This window comes from Camelina sativa, chromosome 5 (assembly GCF_000633955.1).
Source record: "Camelina sativa cultivar DH55 chromosome 5, Cs, whole genome shotgun sequence".
In the NCBI taxonomy this organism is placed as follows: domain Eukaryota; kingdom Viridiplantae; phylum Streptophyta; class Magnoliopsida; order Brassicales; family Brassicaceae; genus Camelina; species Camelina sativa.
Genome location: NC_025689.1, coordinates 15,055,194 through 15,074,443, shown reverse-complemented (window position 1 = coordinate 15,074,443; position 19,250 = coordinate 15,055,194). Strand labels below are relative to the sequence as shown.

Sequence of the window (19,250 nt, the reverse complement as noted above, 5' to 3'; positions counted from 1 at the left end):
TATATATATATATATATATTTGTATGTATATATACATATATATATATATTTGTATGTAAACGTTTCCATTTCCTAATTCTAGAGAAAAATCGTTTTTTGTTTCCGAAATATTTCGCTTCCGCGTATACGTTTATATTTTCATGTAACCTAGTTTAGAACAAAATATTAAAAGCTTCTAAAATGATCGGATAATGATCTTAGGTGGAAGTTGATGGTGATGGTAACCTCTATAGATGAGTTTCGATTCAGGAACTTGAAGCTCATCAAAATGATTTTGATTTTGTTTTGCTCCTTGTCTTATGCGTTTCCGAATCTAGAGAATGTCGGATTGCTTTTGTATGGCTTCTATTTAGGTACTCTTTGACGCATCAGTAGTCTCGCCGCATCTGGAAGTGTATTAAAGTTCTGAATTGGGCCTTTATTTGTCAGGTTATGAAGTCTGATTTGAAGAGATCATCTCTCATTGTTATAGGAGGAGGCAGTTGTTGATCGATGTTTTGGCCGTGGGCAGCATTGATACAGCTCATTCGCATAAACTTCAGAAGAGAAGTTTGATTTGTTTGTTTATGACATAGTGTTTGCCTTAGTTATTATTGTCAGTATGCCTCTATTCTTAGCTATTGGATTTGTTCTCTTTCGAATGCGGTTTGTAACTTTCCTTCTAGTTGTTAGTTGTTTCCGGAGATTTATACTTTGTCCGCTGGCTTAGACTCCCTTTTTTGGACTTTAGACTCCCTCTTTTGAGCTATAGACTCTAGGGATATCTTTATTTTCCACCGGTTTATGTATATCACAATGTAAACTTTCAAACAGTATCAATAACATCAAATGAAAAAAAAAAAAAAAAAAATTGATCAGAGAAGAATTATACAGCAGTACCCAAAAAAATAAATAAAGTAATTATTTTGGAATCAATACAAAGAGTCTTCTCGACATGAACGAAAACTTGACCAAGTAGCATTGGAGATTCCATTTTTTATGACAAATGTTAAAAATTGTTTGGAAAGATTTAGACGTGCAATGCTAAATCGACAAAGGTTTTTAAAGTGGATTAGTTACACTCCATCCTTATTAACTACCCTTAATTGCATGTACGTACTATGAGATTTGATGCAATGCCATGTTTACGTGTTAGCCCCATTTTCTATGAATATCACATGAGATGTTTATTTAAGATTGATAAGAACTTTTTTTATTACCGTTTTTATTTATTTATAAGAGTATATATTATTTTTAAAACAAAAAGTTTATAGTTTGATACACCACTAAAGCTACAAATACACATACTTTAGTGTAACTTTATTTGGAATTTTGCATAAGATAACGTTTTCATATGCGATTTACTCAATTTACATACCCATGATAACGTTTTAGTAACTACGGCTGCCCAAATGCTCTTTTCGGTTAAATTTTCCAATACGATAAATAAAATTTTCATAATGATTAAAGACGACCTATAACTTAGTTATGAAAATTTTATTATCGTATTGGAAAATTTAACCGAAAAGAGCATTTGGGCAACCGTAGGTTCATGTGATTGCCCCATAGCTAGTGAGCTGTTCGACCGGTCGATCATTGATCCCACATGGTCAGGTAAAGAAAATTAATCTTATTATAAACATGCTAGTTAGTGTTTTTTTTTTTTTTTTTGTCTTTTCTAAAAAGGATTGAGACAAAAAAGAAAGAGAAACAAATGATGAACAATAATAATCAGGTACAATTCCAAGAAGCAACAACCTCGAAACTCTCATCACAAAACCCCAACCACACTTTTCTTTGAAATTTGGATGTTGTACAAATCCAAATTCATGAATTCACTTACTTATTGTTCATAACTTTATGTTTTTATAGATGATATAGTACTTCCTACTGGCTATACAATAAATTTCCATGCGATGTTTCCTATCACAAAATTGTGTATATATGCAAACATCAATATCGATATAATCATCTTTTTTTTTTTTTCTGTCTGAGCTTTTTTTGACTGATCAAATACACCAATGCTAGGTTCTTCGTTTCACTGTAACACGGTCCAAACTTGATTCAAACTCGTGCCTCAAGTTATATATATAAAACGATAAGAAAGACTAAATATATGTTTATCTAAAAACATATAAATACACGCCTAGATCTAGATGTTTCTTATAGAATAAGAAAAGAGAGAAAACCTTGTATATGCAAAGATTTTTTTTCATTCTTTTACGTAGAAGCTCTCATTCTATTTCTCTCACTGCTCAAAGCTTGAGATGTCGTCGTTTTATAAAAATAAAATATCGTGAAACAGCTAGATATATACTTATATCCAAAACATGATTGGAGTCATTCATTTGTAAAATATGAATTCGAATGGTCGTCACAAATGTATATATATACTATATAGCCTTATAGAGTATAACATTGTCTAATGGAAATTTTGTTTAATGTACCATATTTTCCACAAAATTTTTCAAATGTACCACAATCAATCAAGATTCCTTTTCTGATCTACCATAAATGTGAGATAGAATGACGTTTTTGCCCTCTTGCTAATATGACAAATTTCGTAGACAAGTTGAGGAGTACAAACTTGTCCATTAGCTTAAATTATTTGTCTAGAATATAAATAAATAAATGACTAGTTGTCTCTCCTTTGTGCGAGTTTAAAACTGGTCCACCGAGTTAATAAAAATGTTGTTTACTAGAAATTTTGTAATCATCTAGTACATGACAAATTTAATAGAGGACAAGTGGACATTATGGACAAGTGTAAAACTTGTCTATCGAGTAAATAATGTATTGTCTTTGTAAAATAACTTGTCCATGATAAAATTAACAGTGGACAACCTGGTGCGTATAATTGGTCCATCGGTCTTGCAAGGAGAAGCGGAAAACTATGCCAACGACGAATGGTCAGATCCGGTAGTGAAAGTAAGACCAGCGACAAAACTAAAGGCAAGGGCCAAGAGATATATATGGGGAGGCGATCTGGCGGTTCCGGTTGGTCCGGCGAAAGAGCTCCGGCAATGGTGGTGGTAAGAAGAGATATATATGAGGAGGCGATCTTCATTTCATGTGTTATATACGGTCCAAACTCGGTCCGTTCCACAAGTTTCACTTTAATTGTACGAAAGACTACAAATACAAGTTTCTTTTTAAAAAGAACATCTACCAATTATGATATCTTAATTTCTTCAAGATTACCATTTCGTATGGTACAAAACAATGAAAATATAAGAATGCAATTCACATTTGATTTCTAAACCAGTTTCCTTCTGGTTAATACGAAATACTAATACATTTTTTTGAACAAATCTTATTTCCTATCTTTCCACATTTTCTTGATTAGTCTTGATATCCTCGATCCACCAAAACCACTTAATGACTTACAAATATATATAAAACTCAATCCTAACCATCCATCAAAGATTGATTACTCTTTTCCGGTTTTAAAAATCTTCGCCTAGCACCGATTACAACCCTGCAAAATCGCTAAACCCATCCTCTTTGCTTTGATTAATGACTAATCCCGCCTAATATAAATTTTTCGATAATGCTTATTTAATTCGATATGTTTAATTTGATTATAACTCGCCTAGTCCGATTACTCCCAACTTAATTTTGTGTATACCAATTATTTTTTGAGCCAAATATAAATCAAATATTTTTTTTGTTATTTAGACATCTAAACTAAGAGTTTGTGATGTTTTACAATAACTAATGTACAAACTTTTAATGAAAATCATAAAGTTTTATTTTAAAATTACAATTTTATATGTTTACCGTAATTTTAAAGACAATATTATAGTTTTATATTTTATTTGATATTTCTTTATAACATAAATAAAATTATACATATATTTAATACTATATATATTTATATTTTATTATTCATTTAATAAAATAACTCTAAAACTAGTCTCGGATTAATCACCGTTTAATATCCAATTTTCTCGCTAGGCGCTAGGCCCACCCCAACCGCCTGACTAGCGCCTAACGATTTTTAAAACATGGCTCTTTACCAAAGATATTCTTGTTAAAAATGCCACTTTTAAAAAAAAATCTTTTAGATATATTACTTTTTGAATAGTTTGTGGATTTTGCCACTTTTGAGAAAAAAATTAAGTATTCTCCATTATTTTCTTGATACAATATGTATTTCGTACTAAATACTAAATCATAAGAACAAATAGAACCGACTAAACTCAAACATAACGAATAAACACACATATTAAATCGTATTAATGTAACTTGCAAAATGGTAAAATCCATAAACTATTCAAAAATTAGTAAAATCAATAAAAACTATGCAAAAAATGGTTTTCTCCTAATTGATTCCTTTACAAAATGATATGTTAGTAACTTGTAAGTGTTCCTATGTGTGCCACGTCTCAATTCATATGTGTGCCACGTCTCAATTCATCTCTGCGCAGACTAATTTAGATACTCAGAGACACCTTAACGTGTCAATAATGCATTGGTTTCGTTTTGTTTTGTTTTTTTTTTTCCCTTTTCTTCATTTGACCCTCTCTCTCTCGATACAATCAAGGAACACACTCTGCTTCATGAATCGATTTATTCTCTGCCCAGACTTATTTAGATATTCAAAGACACCTTAACGTGTCAATAATGCATTGGTTTCGTTTTGTTTTGTTTTTTCCCCTTTTTTTCATTTGACCCTCTCTCTCTCGATACAATCAAGGAACACACTCTGCTTCATGAATCGATTTATTATCTTCCCAGACTTATTTAGATACTCAGAGACACCTTAACGTGTCAATAATGCATTGGTTTTGTTTTGTTTTATTTTTTTCCCCTTTTCTTCATTTGACCCTCTCTCTCGATACAATCAAGGAACACACTCTGCTTTATAAATTGATTTATTCTCTGCCCAGACTAACTTAGATACTCAGAGACACCTTAACGTATCAATAATGCATTTGTTTCATTTTATTTTGCTTTTTCCCCTTTTCTTCATTTGACCCTCTCTCTCTATACAATCAAGGAACACACTCTGCTTCATGAATCGATTTATTAAAATCATTCCTAGATTTCGTATAATCAAAATCAACGTACAAACCAATCAACGTTCTGATCGGAAATTGCAGCCGAGGGCACTGTAGGTAAGCAAAGAAAACATCTCCTCTTCGTCATATTCATTGGTAGTTTTCTTATTAGAAAAAATCCCTTTGTTAATTGGATCGGGGGTTCCAATTTGATGTCGAATTTGATTATGCGAATAAAATCTAGGAATACTTTTCTTTTAGTTTGAAGTCAGATGTGAAGGTCATTCTTATTGGTATCTTAGTCGAAGGTTTATGATTCTGAGACTTATATTTGCAATTCAGTTTTTGGTTTACTGCGTCGTCTAGTTTAGATTGTGGTTTCTGGGTTTTCATTTCATTAGGTTGTCTTAGATATTTATGCTTTGTCATTGGTCAAAGTTTGCATTTAGTTTTGAGAAATTAAGTTACTTATAATGCTTTTATATGTTTTTATCATTCTATGTATTTGTTTCTTCTTATAATATCGAGTTTTTAGTTTGATTTGTTAGTATTGTAATATATGTTTTAAAGTTTTTATAATGTAATATATATTTTTTTTAAATATAATGTATTATACTATAACTACAGTTTCTAGTTTTATTTTCCTAATATTACATAGATTCTATATCCAACATTTATAACATTATAAAATATACTTAAAATGCATTTTTAATATATATTAGATAAGACACTCATATTTAAGGATGACTAATGGGAGTAATAAAAATAAAAACAAGTTAGTGAGAATCTAAAACTAGATTAGTATTATTCTAATCTATATATACATTTTTGGAGACATTTATAAAATAAATCTTGGAGTTGGAACTTATTTACAATCATACCATTAACATTAATCTTTTAATTATTTTTTACTTTAAATAATATCAAATTTGGAATCTAACTTAAGAAGATTTTTTCCTATTCAAATTTCCAAAAGTATTGGACCAACACCCATTAGCATTAAATATTTTATATTTAATTAATCTATTCTCTAAAAAACTGTTGATAATAACTTATTTTCTTGAAAGCCAAGTGATTAAACTGTTAATAATAACTTTAATTTTTTAAAAAATTTGGGGCCCGAACTAACACAAATTGTTAAAAAAAAATTTACATCTTCACCGAAGTGTTTTTTAGTAGCTAATATATTAATATATAGATTTTTAATCCATTCTAATAAGAAACAATTGATATAAATCAAACTTTACAAAAAAACTCTCCACCATTTTAATCGACTTGCACAACTATAAATATAAAAGTGTTAAATAATATAGAGATAAAACAATCAAAATTACAAATTCAAATTGTAGTATACTCATATAATTATAAAAATAGAATATATTATGTAATATTATTATCTCTACATTGTAAATAAAAAAGAAAAATCACAAAAAATATATTTGTTGACTAAATTAAATTTAATGAATAATAAAGATATCCTAACTTGTATATAATAAACCACTACATGTAGACAATATAAATTATACACTACATAATGTAATTGATGTAAAACTAAAGTAGATTAAAAAATACAAAATATATTATATACATATATAGTTAATATAATAAAGAAATTTTATTTTACATTTCTAAATAAAAAATATAGTTTCACGGTGTACCGCGAATAAATATCTAGTATTATTTAAAGTTTAAAACATTCATTTGAGTATTAATGATGAAAATGCTCTAACCAAAGCTTTGACTGGCCATAAGTCTTACTTACTATTAACATCAATCGCAATAATCTTTGAATTTAGTTTCATTACCATTTTAAACACGTTGATACAAGGAACATTAGGTACTCGTTAGTCAAACTCCACTAACCAAAAAAATCCATTTATAACATAAGAATTTAGAATGGTTACAAATATAAATAAGGATTAGCATGTTTTATATACAAAATTACTTATAATTCCCACAAAATTGAATTCTCTCTGTATCACAATAGATGATGGCCCCGATTGGTAACGGCTGTTACTTATGACTGTAAAAACTTTAACTTTAAAATTTTAGCTGTAGAGAATTTAGCTGTAGATGCTTTAACTGTAGAAACTTTAACTGTTAAAATTTGATTGGTAACAAATACTTTTAAAGCTGAAGCTGTTACTTTTATTACTAAAATATATTGAAATGATGATAATGAAAATAAAAATAATTATTATTAAAATGGATCTTAAAAGAAGGAGAAAAAAATAAGAATAATTAATGTGTAAAAATAATTTATGTAAAATTTATATATAAACTTTTGGAAAGCTTTTAAGTATAATGGGGGAGAAAAAAAATAAAGTTTTATACTTTTTTAATTTTAAAGTCTGGTTTTGACGCTTTTAAAATTTTGAGAAAACAAGGAAAGAAAAAAAATAAGTGACTTACAAAGCTTTAAAAAAAATTAAAGTCAAAAAAGTTTGATTGGCAAATAAATGGTTTTCAAGGCTTTAATTTTTTTTAAAGTTTTAAAAGTCTTGTACCAATCAGGGCCGATGTTTTAGGATTTTTTTTAATGTTTAACTATAAATGCATTCTTTATTTATAATAACATATTTTTATAATTAGTAACTAATAGTAATCCATTAAACTTTTAAATTCTCATTAGTAATTCTTGAAATTCATAATTTTTTAATATTAATTGATTAAAGTATACAGAAAATCAATTTTTTAAAAAAAATCATAAAAAATTATCATTTTGTGATACAAAGAGAGTATTAAATAGTTACAAACATTTAAAGATTGTTGTTCGCTAGAAAAGGAAACAGTTTATTTTTAAATCGGTCCTTTGCCTAAATATAAAGCAGTCTCACAATGCAAATACATTAAACTAAAATCCATAAAGATAATACAGTAATAATAATTATTTTGAAAAAATAATAATAATTAAAAATTCAAACTCTCTAATAAAGAAAAAGGCTAATTCGTACGACATGGGTTGTATAAATTAATGAAGAAGGTAAGAACAAACAAAAACATTAATCCCAAAACTTTTAGCATTTTTTTTTAACATCAGTAAAAAACAAGACCTCGTAACCAATGAACCTGCCTGCCGTAAGAAACTGACATGATGGTCATGGTGGTGTGTAGTTAAAGAGGGATATTATGAATGTGTCAGATATATATACATCAAATCATCAATCATAATTAGCTGAGATGATACTTATTTCTTTATTCACTAATACTCCTTCTGTCTTTCAAATATTGATTGTTTGAGGGATATTATGAATGTGTCAGATATATATACATCAAATCATCAATCATAATCAGCTGAGATGATACTTATCATTATTCACTGATACAAATCTTCTTTGGACTTGTAAAAAACACAAATCGTTAAATGTTTCTTTCGTTTTTATTTTCTTCTATGTTAAAAAAAAATCACGAATTACATAAGTTCTTCAAGTAAAGTACAAAATAGAAAAAAGCTGGAATAGTAAATAACATAGTCCCAATAGTGGTAAAATCTGTTATTTCGTCCCTACTCTGGTTCTTCTGCATAAAGCATATACAGACTTCCAATTCATGAAAAAAGAACACAGCCTTTCTTTATTTTTTTTTATTTTTATTTTTATAATAAAAAGTTAAAAATACGACGACCCAACAGTAAAGCACAGAGGAAATTACGAGGAACGTGGTCACGAAGCTACAAGGGCAAATCAGTCAATTGCATATTTCTGAACGGTTAAAAAGAAAGAAAGAGAAGGCAAAGCGGCAAGGGTAAAATCGTCAGAAACGAGGAGGAAAAACAATAAGGGTAAAATAGTAATCTGGCTTTATATTTGTTCCTTTAACTTGCAGTTTCTCTTTAAAAACGGAGACGTCGTCGTCCCACTCTCTTCTCTACACAGTAAACCATTTAACTTCTCATTTTCTCTCTCTCCGTTTTTGAAAAGATTTTGTTTCTACTTCTGGAAGGTTTCTTCTGCTTACACAATCACAATGTCGAATCGCGGCAGTCACGGCGGCGCTGGTCGTGGCGGCAGAGGTGGACGGAGGTCTGACCAGTCTTCTTCTGGTCACGGTGGCCGTGGTGGTGCTCCTGTTTCTCGCGGGAGAGGTCGTGGTAACGTCGGACCCGGAGATCTGACGGCGACGCAAGTTCCTGTTTCTGCCGGGAGAGGTCGCGGTGTCGTCTTGACCGGAGATCCGACTGCGAGTCAAGTTGCGTCTTCTTCTAAGGCGACGGTGTCTGTTGCTTCTTCTTCGTCTAAAGAGGGAAGCAAGGTTTCTTCTACTACGGAGTCTTCTAACGCTGCTGCGGCGTTGTCGAAGCTTGAGATTACTCCGGCGGAGACGAAACCCGAGGATACGCTTCCACCGGAGTCGTCGAAGGCGGTGACGCATCAGTTACGGCCAGGGCGTGGTACTGTGGGGAGGAAAATCACTGTTCGTGCGAATCATTTCCTTGTTCAAGTTGCCGATCGTGATCTCTACCATTACGATGTAAGTCTCTCTCGTGTGGTGGTTTCAAATATTTTCGTCTCTTTCATGGGTGATTTTTGTTTTTTTTGTTTTTGTAAACCTTGTACGTCTTACGACTTTGATTTTGTCTTTGTGTTTTTGTTCACTAGAATCCGCGTTTAAGACTTGATTTTGTCGTTTGTGTTCATCGTTAGGGTTTTTTTTTTTTTCATTTGACGAATCTACTGTTGTTTGTTCTATTATACTGTTGATCTGATGTATTTTCGTATGTTTTTTAAAAAGTTCGTAGAGATTTTTTGAGATGATGAATCTGTTTTTTTCAGGGTCTGTGTTTATTGACTTGTTTTTTTTTTTTTTTTTTTTTTTTTTTTTTNGCGTTGTTGTTGTTTTCATGAATGGAGTTGTACGGCTAAAAGTTTTGTTTTTTTTTTGGGTTACAGGTTTCGATCAGTCCTGAGGTTATATCAAAGGCAGTGAACAGGAACGTTATGAAAGTTTTGGCTAAAACATATAAAGATTCTCACTTGGCAGGGAAGACTCCTGCGTATGATGGAAGGAAAAGCATCTATACTGCTGGTGCTTTACCTTTTGAATCGAAAGTGTTTGTTGTGAATCTGACGGAAAAAAGAGCTGATGGTTCTTTTGGGTAATGCCTTTTTTTAACTCTTCGTAGATGGGTTTGTTTTGTTTTGTTCAGAAATGCCCTTTATTTACATTTTTTTTTGTTTGTTTGGCATTGTGATTTCTTTCTGGCAGGAAGGACAGACAGTTTAAAGTTGCTATAAAGCTGGCGTCAAGACCTGATCTTTATCAGTTGCAACAGTTTCTGCGTCACAAGCAAAGAGATGCTCCCTATGATGTTATCCAAGTTCTTGATGTTGCTCTCAGGGATACGCCCTCTCAATAGTAGGAAATCTGGAATTTGCTTAAACTTCCTTATTAACAAAAGCTATGCATAGACTTAAGATTCCCTGTATTACTTCTTTGCAGTTATGTCTCTGTTGGGAGGTCTTTTTTTAGCACTGGTTTTGGTCAGGGTGATCTTGGAGATGGTATTGAGTACTACAGAGGTTATTTCCAAAGTCTAAGGCTAACTCAGATGGGCTTGTCGCTTAATATTGGTAAGAACATGTTAAATGTTTTCCTGGGTTGATGCTGTTGATTAAATCTCTTCTTTTTGGTTGAGGTTTCAATAATTCTACTTGTTTTTTATTTTGAGTGGAGATTATTTTGATGCATTTATAGCTATGTTTTTTCTTATGATGCAGACGTTTCAGCAAGATCATTCTATGAACCGATTCTTGTCACAGACTTTATTAGCAAGTTTCTGAATATAAGGGACTTAAGCAGACCACTTAGGGACTCAGATCGGCTTAAGGTACATCTCTGACTTTACTCCACATTTAAATTGTTAATATTATGCAAGAGGATGCCTTTTATACTTTGAAAATCATATGTTGGTATCTAGGTGAAGAAAGTTTTGAGGACACTAAAAGTCACGTTGGTACATTGGAATAACGAAAAAAGTGCCAAGATCAGTGGGATTTCCAGCTGTCCCATCAGTCAGCTAAGGTGAAGATGCTTACTTCATTGAGCCTTAACCAAGTGCAGAATCATTGAACTTTGTTCGTTGTTTTTTCTTGAAAGAGGTGTTTGATCTTTGGTTATAAAGTAGCGGATGTTTCTTTTGTTCTTATAATTTCAGGTTCACGTTAGAGGACAAATCAGAGAAGACGGTTATACAATATTTTGCTGAAAAATATAATTATAGGGTGAGATACACGTCTCTACCTGCTATCCAAACTGGGAGTGACGCAAGACCTGTTTACATACCCATGGAAGTATGATTTTAGTTTAATCATCTACTCTTTTATCTCCATCATTTTCTTGGATGCATTATGTATCATTAAATATCTGGTTGTTTCTGGTTCTTGCAGTTATGTAAAATTGCTAAAGACCAAAGATACACCAAAAGGCTCAATGAGAGGCAAGTGACGGCGTTGCTAAGAGCTACCTGCCAACGACCTGCACAGAGAGAGAGTTCAATCAAAGATGTAAGTTTTATCCCCTTTGCATCACTTTTACAATAATTCTTCCGTCGGAAAAGGAGTCTTCAATCTTGCACGTCTGTTTAACATCACGTTTTTTTTTTTTCTATTATTAGTTGGTTGTGGAAAATAATTATAACGCTGATGATGTGAGCAAGGAGTTTGGGATGTCAGTGACTTCCCAACTGGCCTCGATTGAAGCTCGTGTACTTCCTCCGCCATTGGTGATTTTCTCGACTACACTTTTGTTATTACTTTGCGTTTTCTTTTCAATGTTGCTCATCACGATGTTGTTTCTGTTTACAGTTGAAGTACCATGAGAGTGGTAGAGAGAAAATGGTAAATCCATCGCTAGGACAGTGGAACATGATTAACAAGGTAATACTGTAATTGACTATCATAGGCTTTTTGCTTTCTGTAGGCACTTGAAGCTAGATATGATATATACTTCTATTTTTCTCTTTTGATAAATCTTATATTTCTCAGCTTTGGGATTTGGATGTGGGAAGAAAAAGTTCTTTTTGTGTTCTGTAGGAACTTGAAACTAGTTACGAAATGTACTTCTATTTTACTCGTTTTGATAGATCTTTTATTTCTCTGCCTTGGATTATGATGTGGAAGAAAAAGTTGGTGATGAAGATCGTACTTAATGCCTTTATTGTTGTTTAACGTGTGTTTTAATTTTTTTTGGATCTCTTACCTCCCTTTGGCTGTGATATATGTGTGCTACAGAAAATGGTTAATGGAGCAACAGTTAAGTCTTGGACTTGCGTAACTTTTGCTACACGGATTGACCAACATTTACCGGTAGAGTTCTGCAAACAGCTGACTGAGATGTGCGTCAGCAAAGGAATGGTCTGACTTATCTCATGCTGTTGGGTTCTTGTCACAATGTCACGCCCGAAAAGTTACTAACTGTTTTATATTATGTATACCAGCAATTTAATATACAGCCTATTATTCCGCTCATCTCTTATCCACCTCAAAGTATTGAGGAAGCTCTCCATGATATCTACAAAAGGGCACCTGGTCTCCAACTATTGATTGTCATATTACCTGATGTGAGTGGATCGTATGGTAAGTCTGTAAAAATGATTGGTTATATTTGGTGTAAATTTATTTCGACAATCTGTTCCTGAAGTTCTTTTTCTGTCTGCAGGAAAAATCAAAAGGATCTGTGAAACAGAATTGGGGATCGTCTCTCAGTGTTGTCAACCAAGACAAGTTGTTAAACTCAATAAGCAGTACATGGAAAATGTCGCATTGAAGATCAATGTCAAGGTCTAGTCATCTATGCATCTTATTGTTTCATGTTTTAATCATTCAATTGTACTTTTATGATGGTGTAAAACGGTTATTTTGTATTACAGACTNGAGAGAAAATGGTAAATCCATCGCTAGGACAGTGGAACATGATTAACAAGGTAATACTGTAATTGACTATCATAGGCTTTTTGCTTTCTGTAGGCACTTGAAGCTAGATATGATATATACTTCTATTTTTCTCTTTTGATAAATCTTATATTTCTCAGCTTTGGGATTTGGATGTGGGAAGAAAAAGTTCTTTTTGTGTTCTGTAGGAACTTGAAACTAGTTACGAAATGTACTTCTATTTTACTCGTTTTGATAGATCTTTTATTTCTCTGCCTTGGATTATGATGTGGAAGAAAAAGTTGGTGATGAAGATCGTACTTAATGCCTTTATTGTTGTTTAACGTGTGTTTTAATTTTTTTTGGATCTCTTACCTCCCTTTGGCTGTGATATATGTGTGCTACAGAAAATGGTTAATGGAGCAACAGTTAAGTCTTGGACTTGCGTAACTTTTGCTACACGGATTGACCAACATTTACCGGTAGAGTTCTGCAAACAGCTGACTGAGATGTGCGTCAGCAAAGGAATGGTCTGACTTATCTCATGCTGTTGGGTTCTTGTCACAATGTCACGCCCGAAAAGTTACTAACTGTTTTATATTATGTATACCAGCAATTTAATATACAGCCTATTATTCCGCTCATCTCTTATCCACCTCAAAGTATTGAGGAAGCTCTCCATGATATCTACAAAAGGGCACCTGGTCTCCAACTATTGATTGTCATATTACCTGATGTGAGTGGATCGTATGGTAAGTCTGTAAAAATGATTGGTTATATTTGGTGTAAATTTATTTCGACAATCTGTTCCTGAAGTTCTTTTTCTGTCTGCAGGAAAAATCAAAAGGATCTGTGAAACAGAATTGGGGATCGTCTCTCAGTGTTGTCAACCAAGACAAGTTTCTAAACTCAATAAGCAGTACATGGAAAATGTCGCATTGAAGATCAATGTCAAGGTCTAGTCATCTATGCATCTTATTGTTTCATGTTTTAATCATTCAATTGTACTTTTATGATGGTGTAAAACGGTTATTTTGTATTACAGACTGGGGGAAGGAACACTGTTCTTAATGATGCTATCAGAAGAAACATACCTCTTATTACTGATCGCCCAACCATAATCATGGGTGCTGATGTTACTCACCCGCAACCTGGAGAAGACTCGAGTCCATCTATTGCCGCTGTATGTATATCTTGATTAATACTACTTGTATCTCATTTCATTACTGATTCATCAAAAATGGTAATTCTCTTTAAACTACAGGTTGTGGCCTCTATGGACTGGCCTGAAATAACAAAATACCGAGGATTGGTTTCTGCTCAGGCTCATAGGGAAGAAATCATTCAGTACCTGTATAAGCTGGTACAGGATCCCGAGCGAGGGTTAGTCCACTCTGGTTTAATAAGGTAAGAACAAAATATCTACAACTTTTTATTCTATTTTCTATTTTTTTTGACAAGATCAATGAAAGGGGACAGTACTTGTGATTTCAGGGAACACTTCATAGCATTCAGGAAAGCTATGGGACAGATACCTCATAGGATCATATTCTACCGGTAAGTGATTTTCCTTGAAATGTAATAATCTGCTCATGACCATGTTTGGCTTTACTTAAATGTAATAATCTGTCTTTGAGCAACTGACCATGTTTTTTTAATGGGTTTCTCTTTATGCAGTGATGGAGTAAGCGAAGGGCAGTTTAACCAGGTTCTGCTCCATGAGATGAATGCTATACGCAAGGCTTGTAACTCTCTCCAGGAGCATTATGCTCCTCGTGTCACTTTTGTGATAGTCCAGAAACGACACCACACTCGATTGTTCCCTGCTCAACACGGGAATCGTGATATGACTGATAGGAGTGGCAATATTCTCCCAGGTTTCCACAATCTCCTCTTCATTTTTAATTCCTAATTCTTCTGATGATTAAATCTTAAATATATTTTCATTTCTTCTTAGGTACTGTGGTTGACACTCAAATCTGTCATCCAAATGAGTTCGACTTCTATTTGAATAGCCACGCTGGTATACAGGTATTGATTGCTTCCAAGAATCTAGACCCAAATTAATGAGATCATGGTCTCTGCATAGTTTATATTATTAAGTTTCTTCGAATGTTTGAATGGTAATAGGGAACAAGCAGGCCTGCGCATTACCATGTGCTTCTCGACGAGAACGGTTTCTCAGCTGATGCCTTGCAAACGCTAACCAACAACCTGTGCTACACGTAAGGAACAACATTGTACATTTTCTTTTTTGACAACTTTGACTGTCTGAACTTCTCTCGCTAAACAAAGTATAAAACTATGCAGGTATGCAAGGTGCACGAAAGCAGTGTCAATTGTGCCACCAGCTTACTACGCACACTTGGCTGCTTTCCGAGCTCGTTATTACATGGAGAGTGAGTTCTCAGATGGAGGCTCGAGCAGGTCGAGGAACACAACAAGTGGAGGACCAGTCGCTTCGCAGCTCCCAGCAGTAAAAGACAACGTCAAGGAAGTGATGTTTTATTGCTGATGAAGTGATGATGATACTTCTCTCTTTGACCAGTTTTAAATGCCGTTAATAATTTCGAAAAAACTCTATTCGGCTCTCGGGTTTTATCTCCTTTTGGGTTTGGCTTGGAATACTTTAAAGGACTCAGCAGACTTTTTCTCTTAGGATTATATTTATGGGTTTTGCTGTTGACGATGGTCTGATGACTAGTTTGTCGTTTGTGAAAAACAAAGCGTTAATCATGGGTTTTTGGATAATGTCCTGGCTCATAAGTTTTCACATGAATGGTATTTTGCCTTTAGGTTTTTTGCCATTGTCTTTGAAAATTTAACTTATATGCCACTGTTTTTTACTCTTCTTTCTTTACTTTTATAGTTGACTTCACATAATTTTGATGAAACTGAAATTTCAAGTCATGATTTTTACCTACGTAGTAAGGAAGCTTTTTTATTATTTGGGAGTTGGGACTCAATGTAAAAGGCTAACCGACTCTCATCCGTAGGTAGAAAAGGCTCCTTTTCAAACAATATGCTCTCATCAGCAGCGCAGCCACAAATCAAACCCTAACTTCTCCACGTAAAAGAAAAAGTATATACACAAATTCTCGGCGAGAGGAGATATCAGAATCGAGTAAGCCATGCTGCGTCTTCTGGGACATGTTGGTTTTCCCATTTCCTAGTGGTCTCAGTCCTGATGAGATTTATAGGAATATGAACTATTTTCTTGAGAGGATGGGTTATTGCGGTGCCTTGTCAATCAAGGCTTATGTTGATGAGGGGAAAAAAGTTCTTCTCGGATCCATCATCGATCGGAGACTATAGGGAATCAGGAATCACCATCCAAGAGGCTCAATCTGAATCTACGAGAGTTCATAGTTTGTTAGTTGACATTGGAAAACCCTGCAAGGCTGCAAGTTATTGTGAACCATTAAATTTGATGGTAATCTCCAAAACACATCAAAAGATAAAACGGACTTCTTCAGCGTCCTTGAAGCTTTGAAATATAGATATTACAATGTTCCTCTTAGCACTACCACATGATGTTACTGGACATTGTTTTCTGCGCAATGAACAATGAACCAAATTTTATGATGATGTTAATCTTAGACGAAGCACCAACAGAGACCAAGTGCAACAGTGTTATTGAAGCTTTGGAACTGAGAGGTTTCAGTTTAATCATATCTTAGCACAGACTAACGGGATCTTACCAATAAAGCAACTAACCAAACACGACTTTAAATCGTATTGTAAAACCATAAGCATGCATGAAGCAAAGCCTGTCGTCTTAATTTCTCGAAAAATACCAGGCGCCCCTAACTTAGTCACCTTGTTGGACGCGGAGGATTGGGAATCCTGAGTTGTTATATTCGTGTATGATATCAGCTCTTGAGAGCGAGGAAGGGGGTTTCACGTATTGAGGCAATCGCTGTTTATTTTGGTAAGATAGATTTGAACCAGAAGATACAATGGTCAATGGGTATCATAAAGCTGGATTCACTGTCAGACGCGTAGGTTCATCAAGGGAATAGCTGAAAGTTCCTTTGATGTTATCGGACATTGTTATCTAGTCACTTTATGGAAGATCAACTTTTATTATCATCTCAAAACCCTTGAATGGCAAGCTTTCAAACGACTTGGGCAGAGTTGTTGAGAATTTGAAAGAAGAAGGTATCGATGTTTTATTTGCATTGCCTATGTGTTATGGATCACACTTGGAAGCTCAGTATGGTCTGTTAAAACTTAAAAGTTTATCAGCTGACAACCACAAAAGTTGCCTTTGCTACTAATCGCCAACATTGTTGTACAAAAATGTTCTACCAGTCTCTCTCTCTCTCTCTTTTTGTGATCCTGTTTATGTAAACCAACCTTGCATCAACTTTTCATCTTTGTTGTTGTTAAAACTCGGGTTCAAATGATTTGTTCTGTTCCCATCATCATTCATACTTCAGTCTCTTCAATCAGGCGTGATTTCATTAATCATTAGAGAGTGTCACAACATTTTCCTTCTTTGGTACGTAAAAAACTTTGTTAACTCCAAAATGCGTATATTAAAGCCTCTATTTGCTTTCATTCAATCACATGAGCAGCAGCTATAATTTCTAAATAGCAAAAACTGCCGGATTGTTATACAAGCATGGCATCTCTCTTGTGTTGTTTAAATAAATTAAAAAGGCTGTTGCTCTTATGATTGCTGTTACCTAGATAAAATAATTGCTAACAAAAAAAACATGATTTTGTTCTTGCGAGATTAGACCCTTTTAGTTTCCATTGTGGCATTGTCAAATCTACAAATACCAAATATGTAACCAAGAGTTCCAACAACGGTAGCAATAGCTATGACGAAAAGTAAGAAACAACGGTAAAAAATATATATATATATATATATATTAAAGAAAATTTGGAAGAAGAGTGTAAAAAAAAAAGAGAATATTATCAGATATGCCATACACAGTAACAAACATTATCACAAATGCCAATTTTTCTTTTCTTTTTTCCCGCCTGCCACACATCTATTGTCAAATAACTTTTATACCCTTCATCTTTTTTATCTAAAATTATTATAAATTTTTTCTTTCTTTCTTAGACATACACGATCAAAACTCTCTTTTCTCTCTTTCTACCGACTGTTCATCTTCTCCTTCTTCAATATGAAATTGTTATTTGAATCTCTCACTTTTCTGAGTTCTCTTGCATGCAATGATGGATTCCATCATGCAGTCAGTTCTACTATGGTCGAATCTTCCGACTGCTCCGCCTCCGTCCGTCATGGCCGGAAAAACATCTGAGACGAGTTCCAGAGTTGAGACCTCCGTCTGATTCGCTTGCCTCCTCCATAGCAGGCAAAACCACTAGGTCTAGTTCCATAGTTCTTAGATCCGACAATAGGTAAGCAAAATTGTAGGTCTGCAGATTCGGTGGACCAGATCCAGTCGACCAGGTTTTTGTCCACCCCTATTATGTCTTCTGTTCTCTTGAGTGGACTATATTTATTTGGTCATGCGTTTTGTGTCCATTGATAACAATAAAACTTGTCCACACTGCAGGTCTGCAAATCCGGTGTCCGGTGGACCAGAACCAGCCGACCAGGTTTTTGTCCACCCCTATTATGTCTTCTGTTCTCTTGAGTGGACTATATTTATTTGGTCATGCGTTTTGTGTCCATTGATAACAATAAAACTTGTCCACACTGCAGGTCTGCAAATCCGGTGTCCGGTGGACCAGAACCAGCCGACCAGGTTTTTGTCCACCACTATCAAACTTGTCTACACTGCATGATCTGGTGTCTGGTGGACTAGATCCAGCCTACCAGGTTTTTGTCCACCACTATCATGTCCTTTTTTTTTTTTAAGTTGTACCATATCCTTTTGGTCATGTGTTTTGTGTTTATTGCTAACAAAAATGTGTCCACACTGCAGGTCTGCAAATCCAGTGGACCACATCCAACAGCCAATGTTTTTGTCCATCACTATTATGTCCTTCATCTCTTGAGTGGACCACATCCAACAACCAATGTTTTTGTCCACCACTATTATGTCTTTCATCTCTTGAGTAGACCACACTCAAGGTTTGGTCTGACGATTTGTGTAACAACAAAAACCAATTTAAGTATTAAGTTATGGATTATAAATATAAGACATCAAATTGTGGACCAAAAATTTAGATGAGAATAGAATTATGTCTACAGCCAATGTTGTCTACCGCAGAAACTGTAAAATCTCATACCAAAAAATTAATGAATATATATTTTCTTATTTTTTATTATAGGGGCAAATTTGTCTTTTTATTTATGTCATAAAGATGAAAAATGGCAGTTCTCACAAGAAAAACTATAAACTGGCATTTCTAACAACTTTTTTTTTTAAATGGCATTTTTGACCAAATTACCAAAAAAAAAAAAAAAAGGGGT

The 19,250-nt window shown here is 33.7% G+C and overlaps 1 protein-coding gene across 3 annotated transcripts; it reads left to right on the top strand.

The window, feature by feature from the left end:
* Nucleotides 4,490–15,650, top strand: LOC104786934 (protein argonaute 5). Of its 3 annotated transcripts, none has more exons than XM_019245922.1 (23): nucleotides 4,490–5,099; nucleotides 8,614–8,763; nucleotides 8,925–9,452; nucleotides 9,872–10,077; nucleotides 10,188–10,337; nucleotides 10,422–10,552; nucleotides 10,700–10,809; nucleotides 10,900–11,003; nucleotides 11,137–11,272; nucleotides 11,369–11,485; nucleotides 11,596–11,703; nucleotides 11,786–11,818; nucleotides 12,865–12,903; nucleotides 13,258–13,380; nucleotides 13,464–13,602; nucleotides 13,685–13,806; nucleotides 13,896–14,033; nucleotides 14,115–14,257; nucleotides 14,345–14,407; nucleotides 14,528–14,727; nucleotides 14,808–14,881; nucleotides 14,981–15,075; nucleotides 15,161–15,650. In XM_019245922.1, the coding sequence occupies exons 3-23, from the start codon at nucleotides 8,949–8,951 to the stop codon at nucleotides 15,363–15,365; spliced, it is 2,940 nt and encodes a 979-aa protein (XP_019101467.1). In that variant the 5' UTR covers nucleotides 4,490–5,099; nucleotides 8,614–8,763; nucleotides 8,925–8,948; the 3' UTR covers nucleotides 15,366–15,650. The 3 variants fall into 3 exon arrangements, with proteins under 3 accessions (XP_019101467.1, XP_019101468.1, XP_010510717.1); XM_019245923.1 differs by having other exon boundaries at nucleotides 8,591–8,763; XM_010512415.2 differs by lacking the exons at nucleotides 12,865–12,903; nucleotides 13,258–13,380; nucleotides 13,464–13,602; nucleotides 13,685–13,806 and adding exons at nucleotides 12,212–12,334; nucleotides 12,418–12,556; nucleotides 12,639–12,760 and having other exon boundaries at nucleotides 4,491–5,099; nucleotides 11,786–11,857.

Coding starts and splice junctions, on each gene's coding strand:
- LOC104786934 (XM_019245922.1), top strand. CDS start 8,949: ATGTCGAATCGCGGCAGTCACGGCGGCGCTGGTCGTGGCGGCAGAGGT. Junction 11,704..11,785: donor GTGTACTTCCTCCGCCATTG/GTGATTTTCTCG, acceptor TTCTGTTTACAG/TTGAAGTACCATGAGAGTGG. Junction 15,076..15,160: donor ACCAACAACCTGTGCTACAC/GTAAGGAACAAC, acceptor AAAACTATGCAG/GTATGCAAGGTGCACGAAAG.